The following is a 17,152-nucleotide window of genomic DNA, read 5'->3' on the forward strand; positions in this document are numbered from 1 at the left end:
CCTCTTCCTCTTCCTCTTCCTCTTCCTCTTCCTCTTCCTCTTCCTCTTCCTCTTCCTCTTCCTCTTCCTCTTCCTCTTTGCTCTCAACAGCGAGACACCCCATACCGTGCACGAAGGCCGCGGGCCATGTGGAAAATGTCGTCGTCTGCGTTTTACCAGCTCACCCTCAACCACTTCTGCACCCTCGGCCTCGTAGGTTGCCCCCCCACAGCGGCAGTATTCCTGAGGCCAGCATCATCCGGAGCAGTTCAAGAGGCTATGCCATCCGCTCATCGCCCACAACGACGTCCGCCCGGCAACGGATGTCACGTCTGTTAGTCGATTGCACCCAATGCGTATCAGTATATATATATGCTGTGCAACACACGCTTCACGATCTTCTTGTCTGTTATATCTTCATCCTACACGCGTACAAAGAGTCATCACCATGCTCCAACGCTTTTTTAAGCCTTGCCGGCAGCGCGCTCAGCGGCAGCCTTGGCCATGAGGTTCAGAGCGGAACCAGCCTTGAACCAGCCGATCTGGCCCTCGTTGAAGGTGTGCGAGACGATGAAGCTGTACTCCGAACCGTCGGCCTTCTTGCCGAGGATGGTCAGGTCCTTGCCGGGGGCGAACTCGTTGAGGCCAGTGATCGAGAGCTTGTCCGAGCCCGAGACGAGGTCGTAGTCGGCGGGGTTCTTGAACCAGAGGGGAAGCATACCCTGCTTCTTGAGGTTGGTCTCGTGAATACGGGCGAACGAGCGGACAATGACGGCGCGGCCACCGAGGAAACGGGGCTCGAGGGCGGCGTGCTCACGCGACGAACCCTCACCGTAGTTCTCGTCACCGACGACAACCCAGGGGATACCCTGGTCACGGTAGTAGGCACCGACCTGGGGGACACCGCCGAACTCGCCGGTAACCTGGTTAAGGACCTAGAGTTGTCAGTTGAGTTCTAGGGCACGTCTGAAGGCAGAACGCTTACCTTGTTGGCCTCGTTGTTGTCGGCGTTGATGGCACCGATCAGGCAGTTCTGCGAGATGTTCTCGAGGTGGCCACGGAACTTAAGCCATGGGCTGGGACGTTAGAAATCTTTCCCTGCTCATTCTTCTACTCACCCGCCAGCGGAGATGTGGTCGGTGGTGCACTTGCCAAGAGCCTTGACGAGGACGGGGGCGTCAATGATGTCCTGTGCAGTGTTAGTTGAATGTGGCACCGCGGAAGCAAAACGGAAGCAAAGTGCTGTGGCGCCACGGAAGCAAAATGCCCTCCGAGTCCATCGCCGTCATCCTCCACCTTCGGTGGTGACATTGGCGGCCTCGGCAGCGGCGATGGGCTTCTCGAGCTCGGCGAAAACAGCAGCCTCGGCAGACGTGACTTACCTTGCCGTCCCATGCCTTGAAAGGCGTAAGGAGCTGCAAACGGTCCGACTTGGGGTCAACGGCGACCTGGACGGTGGTGCCGTCGGCGGGGGGAGCCTGGAAGGTGTTCTCGCCTGTCAATGTCAGCATTATGTTTCAACAACTGCACGTTATGCAATCATAATCACCTGCGTCGTAACCCTTGGGGGGCAGCTCGAGGCCCTTAGGCTCGGAGAACTTGAACTCCTTGCCGTCGGCGCCGGTGAGCGAGTCGGTCATGGGGTTGAAGGTGAGGTCACCGGCAAAGACCATGGCGGTGACGAGGTCGGGCGAAGCGACAAAGGCGTGGGTAGCGGGGTTGGCGTCGTTACGGCCGGTGAAGTTACGGTTGTACGAGGTGATGATGGAGTTCTTGGTGCCCTTGGGGACGTCGCGGCGGTCCCACTGACCAATGCAGGGGCCACAGGCGTTGGCAAGAACAACACCGCCGATACCCTCAAAGGTGTCGACGAAGCCGTCACGGGCGATGGTGGCGCGGACCTGCTCCGAACCGGGGGTGATGGTGAAGCCCGACTTGGCCTTGAGGCCGTGCTCGGCAGCCTCCTTGGCGATGTGAGCCGAACGCGACATGTCCTCGTACGACGAGTTGGTGCACGAGCCGATGAGGCCGACCTTGAGCTCCTCGGGCCAGCCGTTCTTCTTGACCTCGGAAGCGAACTTGGAGAGGGGGGTGGCAAGGTCAGGGGTGAAGGGGCCGTTGACGTAGGGCTCGAGCTCCGAAAGGTTGATGTCGATGCGCTGGTCGTACTCGCAGTTGGCGTCGGGAACAAGGTTGTGCTGGAAGGCCTCGGCGTAGCGGGCGGCGGGGGCACGGTTGGTGGCCTCGAGGTACTGAGCCATCTTGTTGTTGAAGGGGAAGAGCGAGGTGGTGGCACCAATCTCGGCACCCATGTTACAGATGGTAGCCATACCAGTGCACGAGAGCGAGTCAACACCGGGACCGGTGTACTCGATGATGGCACCGGTACCACCCTTGACGGTGAGGATACCAGCGACCTTGAGGATAATGTCCTTGGGGGTAGTCCAGCCCGACATCTTGCCGTCAAGGTGAACACCGATGACCTTGGGGGCCTTGAGCTCCCAGGGGATACCGGCCATGACGTCGACAGCGTCGGCACCACCGACACCGCAGGCAACCATACCGAGACCACCAGCGTTGGGGGTGTGCGAGTCGGTACCAATCATCATGAGACCGGGGGTAGCGTAGTTCTCAAGGATGATCTGGTGGATAATACCGGATCCGGGCTTCCAGAAGCCGATGCCGTACTTGGCCGAAGCAGTGGCAAGGAAGTCGTAGACCTCACGGTTGATGTCGATGGCACGGGCAAGGTCCTTGACACCGCCGACCTGGGCCTGGATAAGGTGGTCACAGTGGACCGAGGTGGGGACGGCAGTCTGGGGAAGACCGGCCGACATGAACTGGAGGATAGCCATCTGGGCGGTGGCGTCCTGGCAAGCAACACGCTACGTAACGTTAGAGATAAGGTCATGAAGACGGCCGATGGTCCAATCGCAAACTCACGTCGGGGCGGAGCTTCAGGTACGACTCGCCGCGGACAATCTCCTGGTGGTGAGGGTCATCGAGGTGACCGTAGACGATCTTCTCGGCAAGGGTGAGGGGCTTGTTGAGACTGCATGTTGGTTAGCAACCATGGTCTGTTAAAAGGTGGTAATTGATAAAGGTATGGTTGGACCAGGCTCGGAGGACTGTGTGGTTTCGCGCCGGGCCGCAATAGCAAGCCACGTATTGGTCCGACCTGGTGCGAACGGCCTATCGGATCCTCCGCGCGCCCCTTCTTCATGAAGGGAAAACAACGCCCACTGGCACAGCGTGCATGTTCGTGAAGAACCAAGAGAGCGCCTGGCCTTGTCGCAGACTCCAGAGAGAAGAGTGGTTGCGATGCCAGTATCACGTTTTGCCGAAGCACCCACCGGCTACCCGGCTTCAACTTTTCCCGCGCCCACCTGCGTCATGGCAATCGCGATGGGCGATGGGAATGGCTCCGTGAAGCGTCCAACACAGCAGCCCAACACTACAACTATTAAAGGCCAGTACTCACCGAGCACGGACGATCTGGAGGTTGTCCTCAATGCGCTGGTAGTTGATAAACTTGCCAGACTCGAGGTTGGACATGGGAACCTTGGTGTCACCAATGGCCGAGCGGACGGTCGCCATGGAGCGAACGCCGCGGAGGAGCGACGCGGACGCGCGGGGCGAGATCATGATGGGCAGGTGGGCTTGAGAGTGTTCCGACCTTTAGAAGATCGTGTCCCCAAGTGGGTTGTGAAAGGTTGGGAGAGGGGGGGGTGGAGAGGTGTATGAAAGAAAGAGCAAAAGACTGGCTGTGGAGCAATATACCTGGGCGGGGCGGGCGACGGGGGACGGGGGGGGGACACACAAAAGGGCACACCCGTGACAGCGACCGGCGCCAATCCCTCAGCCAGTGACGTCCCGGCCGCAAAACGCCTACTGGTTGCAAAACAACCATCGTGGATTGGCTCTGCACGCTCGGTGAGATTTCGAGGCGTAATTCCGACGCAGACACGACCCAGGACCAGCAAAACGACACCTTGTCCCGATTATGACCGACAGGATATGCTTACGTAAAATGCTCGCTGGCGGCGCTATTTGGCCGACAGTGCGATGTGTCCAGCTGACGACAAGCCCGCAAAGGTCCCCCCCGCCAATGGCCCCGGTCTATGCGCGAGAGAGCGTCGCCGTTCTCCGGCTCGACCATGTCCGGTGCCGCATACCGCAGAGCCTGGAAGTGGTGCTCCAGACACTCGAAACTCTATGAGGGCCAGACAAAAGGGCAAATGGCCAAGACTACTGGGTATTGCTACCACCGTTACCCCGGACTAAGGCTACTGCAACGCCGTAAGTCCGACTGAAAAGGGGCAGACATGTACACCCGTACACCACCGCACGCGAATCCTTCTGGCCATGTCAGTAGCGTCCCACGTCGCACATGGATCCATGGATCATGGGCAGTGCCTTCATCGGTACGAGGCGGCCGAACTGACGCTTTACAAGAGCAACGAATGTAGAAGCGATGTGGTGAGAAGGAATCTTTGTTTTGCACTTGTACACACCCGGCGGATGATTACGGTCGACGATCGCCGAAAGACCCACCCACGCCACCCATGCACATGCCACCCTTGCCACCCATGCCACCCATGCCACGCATCCATCAACCCACTACTGCGCATCAGTCCGCATATCCATACCGACACCCATTTTTTTTTCCTTCTGGGGTTTTTTTTTCACCCTTTGGACTTTTATTTAGCAATTTATTTATCAATTTAGGCCCTTTTGTTTTTGTCTTTCGGCTACTACGGCGGAGTCCAACGGGCTGGTCGGACCGGCAAGTGTCCGTCAGCTGTTACCGATACCATTATTACCCTGGCACAGCTGGCTGCGTTCGGTATTTGGAACTGCACAAGCCTCTGGCCTCTGGCGGCCGGCAGGGCAATGCTTACGAGCCACAGGCCACAGGCCACAGGGGAGAGTGGAGAGGGTCGCGTTTCATTTGGATACACGGGGGTGAAGTCCGTCAAGTCCTCAGCGGGAGATTAGATTCGGGTACTAATCACTGGATCACTGGATCACTTACACGCCTCCTTATGCCTTAACAACGCTCGGCGCCGTCTGTCACCCACTACCAGGTCCCGCTCGTGAGTGGGAGACGGTCAGGTCGTCAGGGAATGCGAACAGATGGGTCAACGTCTTGCACGTGATCGGCGCTCACTTGCCGATTATTCGTACCAGTGTCCAACTCATCATGGACCTGGTTTACACGTGAATCAGACAGACGTGGGGAGTACACCTAAAAATTAGTGGACATGGTAGTTGCATGACAGCTTTCCAGTGTTACCTGAACCTGTTCAATTTTTTACCCCTTCCTACCAACATCCGACACAGCTCCACAAACATCAGACTTGGAAGACGACACAAAGATGCTGGTCCGCCTCAGAAAATGGCCCACATCGCAGGATAGCGAATTCCAGTGTTGAGTTTGGTGGTCAGCGTTTCCACTCTATGCTGCCCTGACTTGCCCAATCTCATCTGTTCTCGGACAAACACGACACGACACACACACACACACATCTGGCACGAGCATCAACTACATACCGCATACCGCATACCGCATACCGCATACCGCATCTAAGATTGATTCCGATGTTCAGCTGGATCTGGACATAAGCATGTGCTCAACTGGCAACAAGCGGATCTCTACGGTATCATCTGACCTACCGGTAAGTATCGAGTCCTTCAGCTGTATCCTGGTTGCGCGCAAAGTATGAGGATAAGTGGACGCTGGACGGGCTCGAACGTCAGCGGCGCCAAGAGGCGTTGGTTGGCCGTAGGTCGCTTACTTGATGGCGAACAGACTCGAAAGCGGTCTCGTGATCTCGTGAGGCGGCATGTCCCGCGTGCTCTGGGTCGAGGATGAGGATCAAGGAGAGCTACAGTACGTACAGTTAGCGCCAATAACTGAATCACCATGCAGACCCCGCAACATCTCGCGGAGACCAAGGTTTGGGGGCGTTGGTGTTGGAAGATACGGGGCAGGCCAGAAGGCATCAAGCTACGGGCCAATTCAATTCTCATCATGAACCTTCAACTCTGGCTGCTCTTCCGCGCAAGCCACATGTCACGGCGCACGGCCTAGCAGTAAACAGCGCATCGCCTGCTGTGCCTCTCTCAGCTCAACACTTGTCTGGGCGATGGCGCGGCGGACTGTGACTGTCCGGTTTTTCCCAATCCTCGAGACGAGGGCATCTAATTTAAGACAAATGGCGAAAAGAGCACCAAACACGATCGTGAACGTGGCACTTGCCCTCCAGCACGCCTGGGCGTATGTTGTCAACACGTTTGAATGCGTCGAGCTCAGCCTCGCAACGCCGAAGCCATGCACCCGACTACGGAGAGATACATCGCAGTTCGAGTACGCCCCGCGGAACCGGGGTCGTCCCAATAAGATGCACCCTTTGCCAGACTGCACGGGCGCGCCGCCACGTCGTTCCTTGTAAGGGCGACCGCCGACCACCTGTCTCCCTCCAGTCGACCTGGGGACACGCTATGGTGATATCAATCTGTAATGTGTGCTAGCGGAGATCAGACTCCGGTCGCTCGGCGATCGCTGCTCAACGATGGGAAGTAGCTGAGCAGCTGACGTCTGACAGAGTACGGAGGTCGGAGGCGAAATGAGGCGCAAAAACGCCCATGGCTGTGCGTTGACAATACACCTTCCTCTTGCCGTTCAAGGCCAGAGGGGTACGGCCAAGGTCGGTAAGCGCCCGCGGCGCAGTGCCTCTGCACCCCGAATATGTATGGGGGAGCAGAGGTATCCCAGCTTGGCCGCGCGGCCGACGCACGATAAAACTTGCTAGCAGGCTTTGACGTAGCCCAAACAGAGATTCTGCGATCGCTCCTCTGGCACGGCCTCTCAATGTCACATCCGGCGTGCCGCCCCCTGCGCCGAGATTCAGCCCGCTCGGTGTCTCCAGACTCTTGGGAGCTCGCTAATCCAGCTTGGAGGTCTCGATCTCTGACCATGTGCCCGAGACTGTTGCGCCAGTCCCCCCCCCCCACCCGGCTCCACTCTCCAAGCCACCGAACTTTGTGATCTTGACGGACACTTGGCCACCCGCGCTGCCACCCCGGCCGGCCGCCGACCGACAACCCACGGGGCGTCCCAGATGAGCACAACTGGCGAGCCCATGGCGGCGGCGGCGTCGCTGACTATCTGCCAATACGTTCAAAAGGAGGGTGCCATCGAGCTCACCAACGGGTGCCTGCATACCTTTGGACGAGCTGGTGCACCATTCACCGCGAAACACTTCGCGAGCGGATCCGGAGCCACACACAGTTGGGCGGAGCGCCCGCCTCCGACTTGGCGTGCTTGCAATCGCTTCTTTCTTGATCTGGGCAGACGGGCGGCGGCGCAGAGCTGACGTTCTTGCTGCAAGCGGCTGCCCAAGACAAGCGGCAACAGACTGGAACGGGCAGCAGCCCTTGGGGCCGGGCCACGAGAGATTGAGATCGGGGGGGGTGGGGGGGGCACCATACAGGAGCCGTACCCCGGATCGAACAACGACGCGACGCGCCCCCCGCTGGCTGCTGGCCCGCTGAGAGCGAGTGGGGGGTCGCCGAGACGAGGGGCTGCCGAATCCGCTGGCTTAGGCTCCTTTGGCTCCCGTTCATGTCGCTCAACGTTGGGCCATTGACTCGATGGCGCACGTAGAACTGGGAGGATCTCCTGAAGAGGCTGGGTGGGGCTGCACTTGCCTGCTGAAAGAACGTTGGGGAGGGGTTGGGCGGTCGCAAAAAGTCTGCGGAAGGTCTGGGCGGACAGCCAGATGATATGCGGGGTTGCGTGCCATGGCGTCCGTGTCTCGTTTTGGTGCAGATGATGATCTCGTTCTCCCCCATTCTTCCACTGCGCACACCACGATCTTGCCGTGCATCTTGCCTCGTCTTGCATTCCCCAACACCCGTCGCCCACCCTCCCTACACTCACCAGCATCCTCCTCCGACTGCACACCCCGTCCCAGATCTACCTCCAAAAGCCTATCTACCCTAGGTCCGACAGGTGTTTCTCTCCTCGTGACCGGCCCACTGGCGTTCACCATCGCGCATCTCTATCCCACGCGCAGAACTAGATCTACTTCACCGTCATTGCTATCGCTGTCTCTGGTGTAGACGGCCCCCGCCCGAGCCCCCTCTCCCTCTCCCCCAAAGGCACCATCTCTCTGCGGTTCGCCTAAACCTGCTCTACCTGCTCCTTGTCGCGCGTCGTCGTCCTTTCAATTCCGAGGCAGAACGCGTTCTCGGCACGTCCACGGCCGTCCACCACCATCCTTGCTTTGACTCACCTCTGTCGTATTGGCCGTTTTCCCGACAAAGGAGGCCGCAAACGTACAAAGAGCAGCACACCCCCACGAGGCAGAGCGCGTCCTTCCCACCATAGCCACTTATCCCCCCCGTCTCCCGTCCACACCGACAACATCTCTTCACCTCCTTTGACCTTGTTGTCCATTGTCCTCGCACAACCAACCTTGTGTCCACACATTCCCCACGAGTACGATAGCGCACGTACCCTACTTGATCACACCCCATCACCCTTTCTTTCCCGGGTACGTTCATGCTTCTTTGCGCCGTCACCATCACACACCCTGGCGGGCCGCTATTGTTCGGGGCAACTAACTTTTCTCAGGAAGATTCAATAAAGCCATGAACATCAGCACTCTCGCTGCGCCCATGATAGGCCGTCCAGCCTATGCACACATGGATAAAAGGATGGGGATGGACCCGAACCACACCCGTAAGTCTTCCTGCTGGTCATGGAAAGCCCAACCTTTGGCTCACCACTGGTGGCGTTTCTTCAACCACCCTTCTTGGACTGTGCGTTTCTCGACACGCCGTTTCTCGATTCTCCAGTTCACGCAGGAAACGACTTTATGACTTCGCCGCTCCCCCTTTCCGTTTCGCCGCTCGACCAGGGTCACCCCCTCATGAGCCCCGCTATCAACAAGGCCGCCCACCGCCAGGAACTGCCCCTAGAATCCGAGGATGACGAGACTAAAGGCGTTGAAGGTGAGTCTCAACTCAGTGGCCAGGTTGTGCCCTGTATTATCTGCGCATTGTTTATGACGACGTCTCAGCAGAGCTTCCCGGTACCATTCCTTCTTCGCAACAGCAGAATGCATACGATCAGACAACCTTCGTCTACCCTACTGCGCCTCCGACCGCTGGCAACCTGCCCACCCCAGCCCCGCCACACTTTTATCACCCTTACCGAGGTGAGAGCTCCCGTCCAGCTCCGCGGCTCATTCGGGATATATAAACTGACCCATTCAGTCCCCCAGTCCCACCCATCTCAGTCCCCTCCTACTCCCATGACCACCATGATGACCACCTCCCCCGCTACCAGTATGATTGTAACGCCGCCAAGCTCGGCGAGCTCGTACATCCAGCAGCTCCCGATCAACAACTATTCCCCGCAGACCATCTCTCCCGGCATGAACGCGCTCAACCACCAAATGCCCGACCTCTCCCAGTCATCCATGCCTTGGGGATACACGCCCAACATTGGCTACACGACGGTCCCTTTCCCGAACTCGAATGGGTATGCATATCCCGCCCACCCCCAGTTCCACATGCCAATCAAGGTGTATAACAAGAAAGAAGCCATAGGTATGGGTATGGGTGAATCTGGATCTCCCGACAAGGACGATCACGAGGAAGAGCTCGTCGACATGGAGGACCCCGACGACGCGGGCTGTCTTGGATTCACCGCCAAGTGAGAAACAGCCACAACCCACATTTGCACCTTGTTGCTCAGCAACTGACCCTCCGCCAGTGATGAAGACAGGATCCTCCTCCCTGCCAAACGCGAGGACATTCGCCGTGCACGTATCGAGAGCGAGCAGGTTAGTCTTCCCCCTCGTCACACCACCAGAGAAGCAACTGCTGACATGTGTCTGTCAGCGTCGTCGTAATGAATTGCGCGAAGGGTTTGACCGTCTCCGTGATGCGCTCCCTGCCTCGTCGCAGCGCACCTCCAAGTCTGCCATTCTCGACCGCGCGGTGGCCCACATTCAACAGGTGGAGGCGTCCAACCGGTTCATGAGCGAGGCCTTCGAGGGCTTGCGCCGCGAGATCGATGAACTGCGCGTTCTCAACAACAAGCTAGTCACTGCCATGACTCACGCACCGGGGAGTGCCGAGGCCAGCCCCAGAACCGCCAGCCTCAGCTGAGCGCCGCCGTATTCACCGTGAACAGTGTATCCACCCTTCCCCGCCTGCTCGCTTGCGCTCGTCAGCCACGGCACGGCAGCACTGCCGACAGCATTCTGCGCCCCTGTATAGTATGTATGCCAAGTTCCCTCTCCTATTATTCCTGCGACACTGCCCGACGAGAAACCCCCCTTCCACTTGCCTTGATGGCGTGACGACTGCGACGACGGCCTGAGAACACGCAACAGCGTTTCGCGTTGCACGTATACGACGATTACAATGTCGATAGCCCCCCAACCCACACCCCGCTAGACAGACTCGCCGCATAGTCAACAATCAAGATGACTCGCCAGCCTCCGTAGTGTTACGATTGTCAATGAAGCGGACCTGATGAATGAAGTCACTATGTGCTTGATTCAGAGTTGCAGGGAGCATAGTGCTTGTTGGGCACCACCTGGTACCACCTGAGCTTCTGGCAGAACGCTGACGGCGCACGGCACGTTCCTCTGCCGGGTCGTGTCTCGGCCACGATCTACATCTGGCAGTTATGCCCTTTGAACGGATAACTGAGCCACACAAAAACGGAACGCCAGCTCCACCGCTTGTTTTTTTCCCATTGGGTTTTCGTCCGCCACAGACGCCCACAATCCCACGGCCAGCCAAGGGCCAAGGGAACTCTGCCAAGATCCAGCCACGCCACTGAAACGCCAATCCAATCTCTAGCCACTTTGCCATACCACAGTCACCACTCCGTGGGAACCAGCAAGAGGTCCCGCGTTGCTGTGTGTCGTTGTCGTTGCTATCGTCCTATCGAAAAGGGAAAATGGGCAACACGCGTTCCTTTCTTCACCGTGCGTTTTGGTGAGGCGGCGCTGGTAGAATCAGACACCTCAGCCCTCAAACGCCACACAGTCGTCATCCTGGTCCTCCAGCAGGCTTCTCGTTGAATCCAGCAGACCCACTCGAGTCCCACACGCTCACTCTATGCGATTCCGGGAATCAGCGCGGCTGCACCGGGATCTGGCGCGGAAACCACACGGAGGCATAGTACATCGAGTGTGGCAGCAACTGCACCCGGAACTTGATCAATTGCGCCAGATACTTGGCAGTTTGTTGTGGGCGCTGACAGTCGGACGGACCGAGACAGCGGGACCGAACAACTCAAAGGAAGTTGTTTGTATGCTTTTTTTCTTTTCTTTGTTTGTTTGTATGCTTGCTTGTCTACAGACCTCGGCGAGTCTCGTCATTCTGTTGGCCTTGGCGCGTGGCTCCCGAGAACCATGACCGCCAGCGCGTAAAGCCACTTTTGTTGTTTGTGCGCCCAAGGAACGCCGTCGCCGCCGGCCCATTCACGGTATTATTTTCTCCAAGGCTTGGGTGAGACTTGGGCGGACGTGCATCGCGACCGTCCACATTTACGTGTGCCACGCCACGGTCCACGCGTCAGTACCGCCCCATGGTGGCTGCATGGTTGGTGAAACCCTCGTCTTTTCTGGTGTGAGAACGAGCGGGAAGCGACTAACAAATACACAAACATATCACAACCACCATTCGCAATAAATGTCAAGATATCCAAGCTCCCGAGACCCCATCTATAGGGGTGTGATGCTTTGAAGGGGAGATGATTTGAAGGGGAGATGATTTGAAGGGGAGATGATTTGAAGGCACAACAACACGGTTAGTGTAAACCTTCCTACTCTGCAACAATCCAAAGGCAAGCGAGTTTCCGTTCCTGTGGTCGACGGCCCGAGATCGTATATGGAACTGCCACACAGAGCTCTCACAACCGGTGGACCTTTACAGCAAGCACCCTGGAGCCCACATGGCCGTGCGTTCTATACCGCCCATGGGCGCCATCGGTTCCAAACTGCCCACCAGGCAGTCGGCAGCTAGGAGACAGAATGGCCGCCAAGTGAGCAGTCGGTCTCGGAGTCAGAAATAGCTCCACGGCCTCCCCATTCAGTCGACGTGTGTCCCTTTGATGTGCAACAGCGTCGCAATACTTGGCTTACTGCGTCAGGTGGGTAGGTGGGGGGGGTCCGCCGTCGGTGGCGCCGTCCACTTTGCACTCTCGAGCTGCGCTGTCGGCACGGCAAGCCAGCGATTTCCCGACGCTGCACGTCTACGCCTCTGTGCCGAGCGCATCCGTGCCGAATAACTGTTTCAGATTTGAATGGCCATTCTGCTTCAGTTACCAACATGTTCCGGACGGCCTTTTCGTGGCTTACAATCCAACAATAGGTCCCGGCACGTCCGAGACGAGCGAGGAGAGGGTCATCGTTCGTGTCGCTTCGTCATGCTCTCCAACCGGACCCGGCACCGACGCACCGATGAGGTCACGCCAGATACGGCATGTTGCCCGGCATACACTCACAGACCACCGGCCTGCGGGCCTGCGGGCGAGACTGGGAGAACAAGCGGTGGCGTGCGCGCGCGCCGCAGGTGGACTGTGTCGCATCTGTGGCGGCGGCTGTTGTGGCAGATCCCAGCGACCCGAGATAGATCGAAGATGCATGAGATGGGCGTGGATAACCCCGCGCGTGGTGTGGGTCAAACCTCAAAACTCCCACCGCTCAACCGTCCCAAGCGGGCAGGTGGCACCCGCCGTTGTCCAAGAGGCTTCGACCAGCCACCAAAAAAAACCGCAGCCTGCTGTCGATCAGAAGAAGAGATTCGGGGGGTAGCCACCCGCAGCGACGGATCGTAGATCAGATCAGAAACAAAGCCCAAGATCTAGCCCATGTGCGCGCGCGAATTGATGCCTCGATGCCTCGATGCCTTGATGGTGTGACTATTCGTCCACTTCTGGCGTGGCTGAAAGCTATGCGTAGTCATGGGATACACGCTCTGGCGCTAGCAGCTCAGCCTCTTTTTGCGACGCGTGACGATGGCCATTGGTAAAACGCAAAAGCAGGAAAAAGTCACTGAAAAAGATGACGAAATTCGGATAACACGATGGGCAACGGAGCAAGAATGGGAAAATGCATGCTATTCATTCGATAAAACAACTAGAAGAAAGATATGGCGGTGATCGTGTGTGCCATACGTTGGGAGACGCATGGAATCGACAGCGACAAAGGGGAACGCCAGAGTTGCCAAACGAAGCACAAACGTACGACGACAACTGCCGGTGAGTCATCTGAGCAGCGCCTTTGCCCACACGCCACAGCGGGCTAGGCTGGCGGACAGTGGCGCCGCTCATCGTCAATGGGAAGCTGTGGGCGATGCCATTAGGTAGGGCGGAGCTGGTGTAAGCGTACGTTCGTCGAGGTTATAGCTTACGAAGTCAACAATGAGGTCGAGGCAGACCATGTCCTCGTCATCGGCAGTGTAGCCACGGATGTTAATGACAAACTTGGCTGTAGCGGATCAGCGTCGGCACTTGGCGATCGAGACAGTATGTTGGGGATCGGGAACCAGAGATTACCCTCGGAGTCGGCCTCGGCCTGATCTGCGACGCGTATCGCGTATGGGTTCCCGCGACCGCTCTACTGCTTCTGAGCAGATTCGCAAAGCCCAGGGGTCCTCCGAGAACGACGGGCTTGGCCAGGCCACACACAAGAACAGCCGAAAATCCATCCGTGCACTTACCCTTAGGGATCTCCTCAGGAAGCTCCACGGTCTGCGAGACAGAGTACTGTCCGGGCTGGACAGGGCACTGGACCGAGGCGTTGGCGTTACGGCTGTGCATGTTAGCCACTGTAATCGATGGTTGCAGGGATCGCAAAACGCTGACGAAAGCACAGGCCGCGATCACTGGTCAACCCAGATGGAGACGGTCGACATTCGCGACACGCGCTCCCAGCTCTTTCGACACTCACGCCTCCTCGCACACGTCGAAGCGCTTCTGAAGGAGCTTGATCAGGCCAAGCTTGACAGTCACGTCGGCGTAGGCACCTTCCTGCACGTATTGTCAGCTCTGTCCCACCTGGCTCCAGCTTCCGGCTCCAGCTTCCAAGTCCGGCACTGCGGCATTGCTGTTGGTATCCGGGTTCTGGTCACTGAGCGCCCAGAAACCCGTGCTTGAACATTGCCAACAATATCGATGATGGTAACAACAGCGGGACACGGGTCACCGGTGTTGGACTTGCTGACAGTGCCTGCGTTGCGAAGACCAGGCGGTCCCTGCGGTCTCCGACTAAACAGCAAGCACCTGCAGACACCAAGAAGCAACGAGGAGAAAGGGATAAAACGGAGCACGACATACCTCGATGATCTCGTTGGCATAAGCCTCGACATTGACGGTGAGGTCCTGGCCGGGCTTGGGAGGGTCGGGGGAGACGGTGATGGAGTCAATCGAGCTGCGCACGTCAGCCATCGGCCGAGACAGCAACCACCAGTTCGGAATCCTCCGTTATCAACCACCCTGCCTGGCCACTGCAGAGAAGTGGGAGTGGATGGCATGGCCAGACGGAGGTGTGGCTTTGTGACGCGTCCCCACGAGTTCGTGGAATGAGCGGGACGGGTGGCAAAAACAACTCGCGCGTTCCCCGCACACGACTTGCCCGCGACACCGGCGTGCAGCGACCCCCCGCACTGCCTCCTCGCCGCGTTTTCTTGGATGCTAGTGTCACTCACATCGCGTCCGAAGGAAGACCTGGCCCATCAGCTGCGCGCCTGGCAGAAGCACATGTCACGCCACTCACCGCAGTCGGACCACCTCCACGAGTCGAACGTGTGCACCTCGCCCATGGGTGCAACCTCGGAGCCGGTGAGCTCTGCAGCCCACTTGAAGGCCGAGTCGGCGATTCCGGCGCTGGCGGGGACAGCGAGGGCGAGAGCACAGATGGGGGCGAGGAGACGCATGGTGGATGGGCGATGGGCGATGGAGAGGAGATGGATGGCGGGATGGACGAGGGTTTGTTGGTGTCGCCCAGAAGGGGAAGTGAGGTCACTGGCTAGATAGGGGTTTTGGACCCGGATTGGAGCGCGCCCCAGCGGTGGCGTTTCGGGCCGGTCTGTTCGGGTGACGGAGACGAGGGGGGTGGTGATGGAGCTGGAGACGACTGCACAGAGAGATGGTATGGCAACGAGCGATGAGTGTGGGCTACCAACGAGAGTGGAGTGGATGCAATAGAAGGCTGTCGTTGGAGCAGATGGCACCGCGCGGCGACTCCAATATGATGCGCGTCGTATTGTTGTGCCAGACGAGATTCATATTCCGGCCGACGGGAGCGTTGATGGGGGTGAAAATGACCCAAGAACCATGCGAAATGACGTCAAGGCGGAATCAAATTGCCCCCAGGGCCTGGCCAGACACACCTGCCAACAGACGGACAACGGAGACGATGGCTGTCACATCAGAGATCCAAACGCAAACTGTTATGCAACGACAAGCCGCTCTCCCAGTCTCAAGGGCAGGACGATACATGTCCAAAGTGCTACTGATATTGCTACGACCGATACTGATACGCATCCCATTTGTGCGACTCCTACATCTTAGACTTGACATCCTTGGCCGCCTTCTCGACCTTGTCCGCACCTTCCTTGACCACATCCTTTCCCTTGTCCACCGCCTTGCCCGCCTTGTCCTTGGCGTCGTCGACGGCCTTGCCAGCCTTGTTCTTGACATCATCGACGGCCCCTTCGGCCTCCTTCTTGCCCTTTTCCAGGGCCTTCTTGCCCGCCTTCATCTTGTCCGATCCCTCGGTCATGAGCTCGTTGACAAGCTTTCCAAGCGAAGGGGAGAGCGTGGAGACCTTGGCGACAATGTCCTCCTGCTCAAGCGGCACCCAACGGACAGCCGAGTTGAACTTGTCCTGGACGTAGGCGGCGTACTCTGCCGTGTCCTTGATACCTTCCTCGGTCTTGCTCTTGATGTAGCTCTCCATCGTCTCGGGGGCCACGCCAATCGCCTTGCAGGCGTCACGGAACGAGTCGATGAGGGCATCGAGCTCCTCGGGGGCACCCTTCTTGATACCCTGCACCCAGGCGTCGCCCTCGGTCTTGGTGTCCTTGCGGGCCTTCTCGACTTCGACGTACACCTTGTTGGCGCGCTTCTCGAGCTCTTTGAGCTGAGACTCGGACTCCTTCTTGAAGTTGTTGATCATTTGGTCAAAGTCTTTCGAGGTGGGGACCTTGCCGATGAGAGTCTGCGTCTTGTCAGCCACAAGTTTTAAGATACAAACAGTGCCACTGCTCACGTCAATGGTGTCCTGGTGCTTGCCTCCGTACTCCTTGGAGAGGTCACTCGCGAGCGCACGCCAATCCATGTTCTCCACCTTGTCGCCTGCATCATTGAGGCGGGACTTGACCTTCTTGGTGATGTTCTTAATGTCCTCGTTACCGGCCTTTTCGAGCTGCTCGAGGGCGTCCTGGATCTCGCCATCCTTGAGGCTAGAGTACACGCCTCCGAGTCCCGATGTGGTGATCACAGCAGCCACGGCTGGGAAGTACTGCTGGGCGAGGCCCAGAGCTGTTCCGGGGTCGACACCGTCCGCAATGGCCTCACCTGCCATCTTGGCCTGGTCCTTGGCCACCTTGGCGGCATCCTCGGTCACCTTGATGGCAGAGTCGATTTTGGACGCCACGTCGCGCACGGGCTTGACGTACCAGTACACTCCCGCACCGAGGGCAGCTAGGCCCAGGAGAACGGGCAGGTTGCTGTTGGCAGCCTTCTCGGCCGTCTTGGCGGCATCCGAGGTCGCGTTCCCGTCGGCGAAGGTACGCCTCGGGAGCTGGCGCACCAGTGGGGCCCGCAGCTGAGCGTTTGTCTGCGCCAGAGGGCGAGGGTGCTGCCGTCACGAGTCAGCGATCAGTACTCTCTATAGCTGGTTCCACGCTCGTTTTCCGGCTCCACGCCGCCATGCGTTGCCCGTCCCTTCCAAATGAGTGTGCAGGGCTGTGTGGGTGCGCGGCCTTCCACACGAGTGGAAGGCCTCGTGCGCCCACGTTACAGTGATTGCAGTGATTGGATTGCCGACATGGTCGCCCAAAACGCCTTCCGGAACGAACAGTGACTCACCGAACGGAGCACGTTGCGGAGGGAGGCAGATGAGCGCATGTTGTG

General features: G+C 58.3%; 4 protein-coding genes across 4 annotated transcripts; 1 reads left to right on the forward strand and 3 right to left on the reverse strand.

Moving 5' to 3' along the window:
- Positions 1-443: 443 nt before the first annotated feature.
- Positions 444-3,624, reverse strand: ACO1 (Aconitate hydratase mitochondrial; the record flags this gene model as incomplete). The annotated part of the gene is made up of 7 exons (XM_028615906.1): positions 444-914; positions 965-1,055; positions 1,098-1,168; positions 1,362-1,474; positions 1,529-2,864; positions 2,923-3,031; positions 3,461-3,624. The coding sequence occupies 7 exons, from the start codon at positions 3,622-3,624 to the stop codon at positions 444-446; spliced, it is 2,355 nt and encodes a 784-aa protein (XP_028479763.1).
- A 5,240-nt stretch (positions 3,625-8,864) lies between these two features.
- EHS24_000066 (uncharacterized protein) lies at positions 8,865-10,164 on the forward strand (the record flags this gene model as incomplete). Its single annotated transcript, XM_028615907.1, has 5 exons — positions 8,865-9,000; positions 9,069-9,206; positions 9,265-9,706; positions 9,767-9,836; positions 9,895-10,164. The coding sequence occupies 5 exons, from the start codon at positions 8,865-8,867 to the stop codon at positions 10,162-10,164; spliced, it is 1,056 nt and encodes a 351-aa protein (XP_028479764.1).
- A 3,209-nt stretch (positions 10,165-13,373) lies between these two features.
- NPC2 (Phosphatidylglycerol/phosphatidylinositol transfer protein) lies at positions 13,374-14,949 on the reverse strand (the record flags this gene model as incomplete). The annotated part of the gene is made up of 7 exons (XM_028615908.1): positions 13,374-13,388; positions 13,426-13,502; positions 13,735-13,826; positions 13,965-14,044; positions 14,351-14,444; positions 14,722-14,740; positions 14,790-14,949. The coding sequence occupies 7 exons, from the start codon at positions 14,947-14,949 to the stop codon at positions 13,374-13,376; spliced, it is 537 nt and encodes a 178-aa protein (XP_028479765.1).
- Positions 14,950-15,575: 626 nt separating this feature from the next.
- Positions 15,576-17,146, reverse strand: EHS24_000068 (uncharacterized protein; the record flags this gene model as incomplete). Its single annotated transcript, XM_028615909.1, has 3 exons — positions 15,576-16,235; positions 16,287-16,877; positions 17,108-17,146. 3 exons carry the CDS (start codon positions 17,144-17,146, stop codon positions 15,576-15,578), a joined length of 1,290 nt encoding a protein of 429 aa, XP_028479766.1.
- Positions 17,147-17,152: the final 6 nt, after the last annotated feature.

Source organism: Apiotrichum porosum, assembly GCF_003942205.1.
Source record: "Apiotrichum porosum strain DSM 27194 chromosome Unknown scaffold_1, whole genome shotgun sequence".
In the NCBI taxonomy this organism is placed as follows: domain Eukaryota; kingdom Fungi; phylum Basidiomycota; class Tremellomycetes; order Trichosporonales; family Trichosporonaceae; genus Apiotrichum; species Apiotrichum porosum.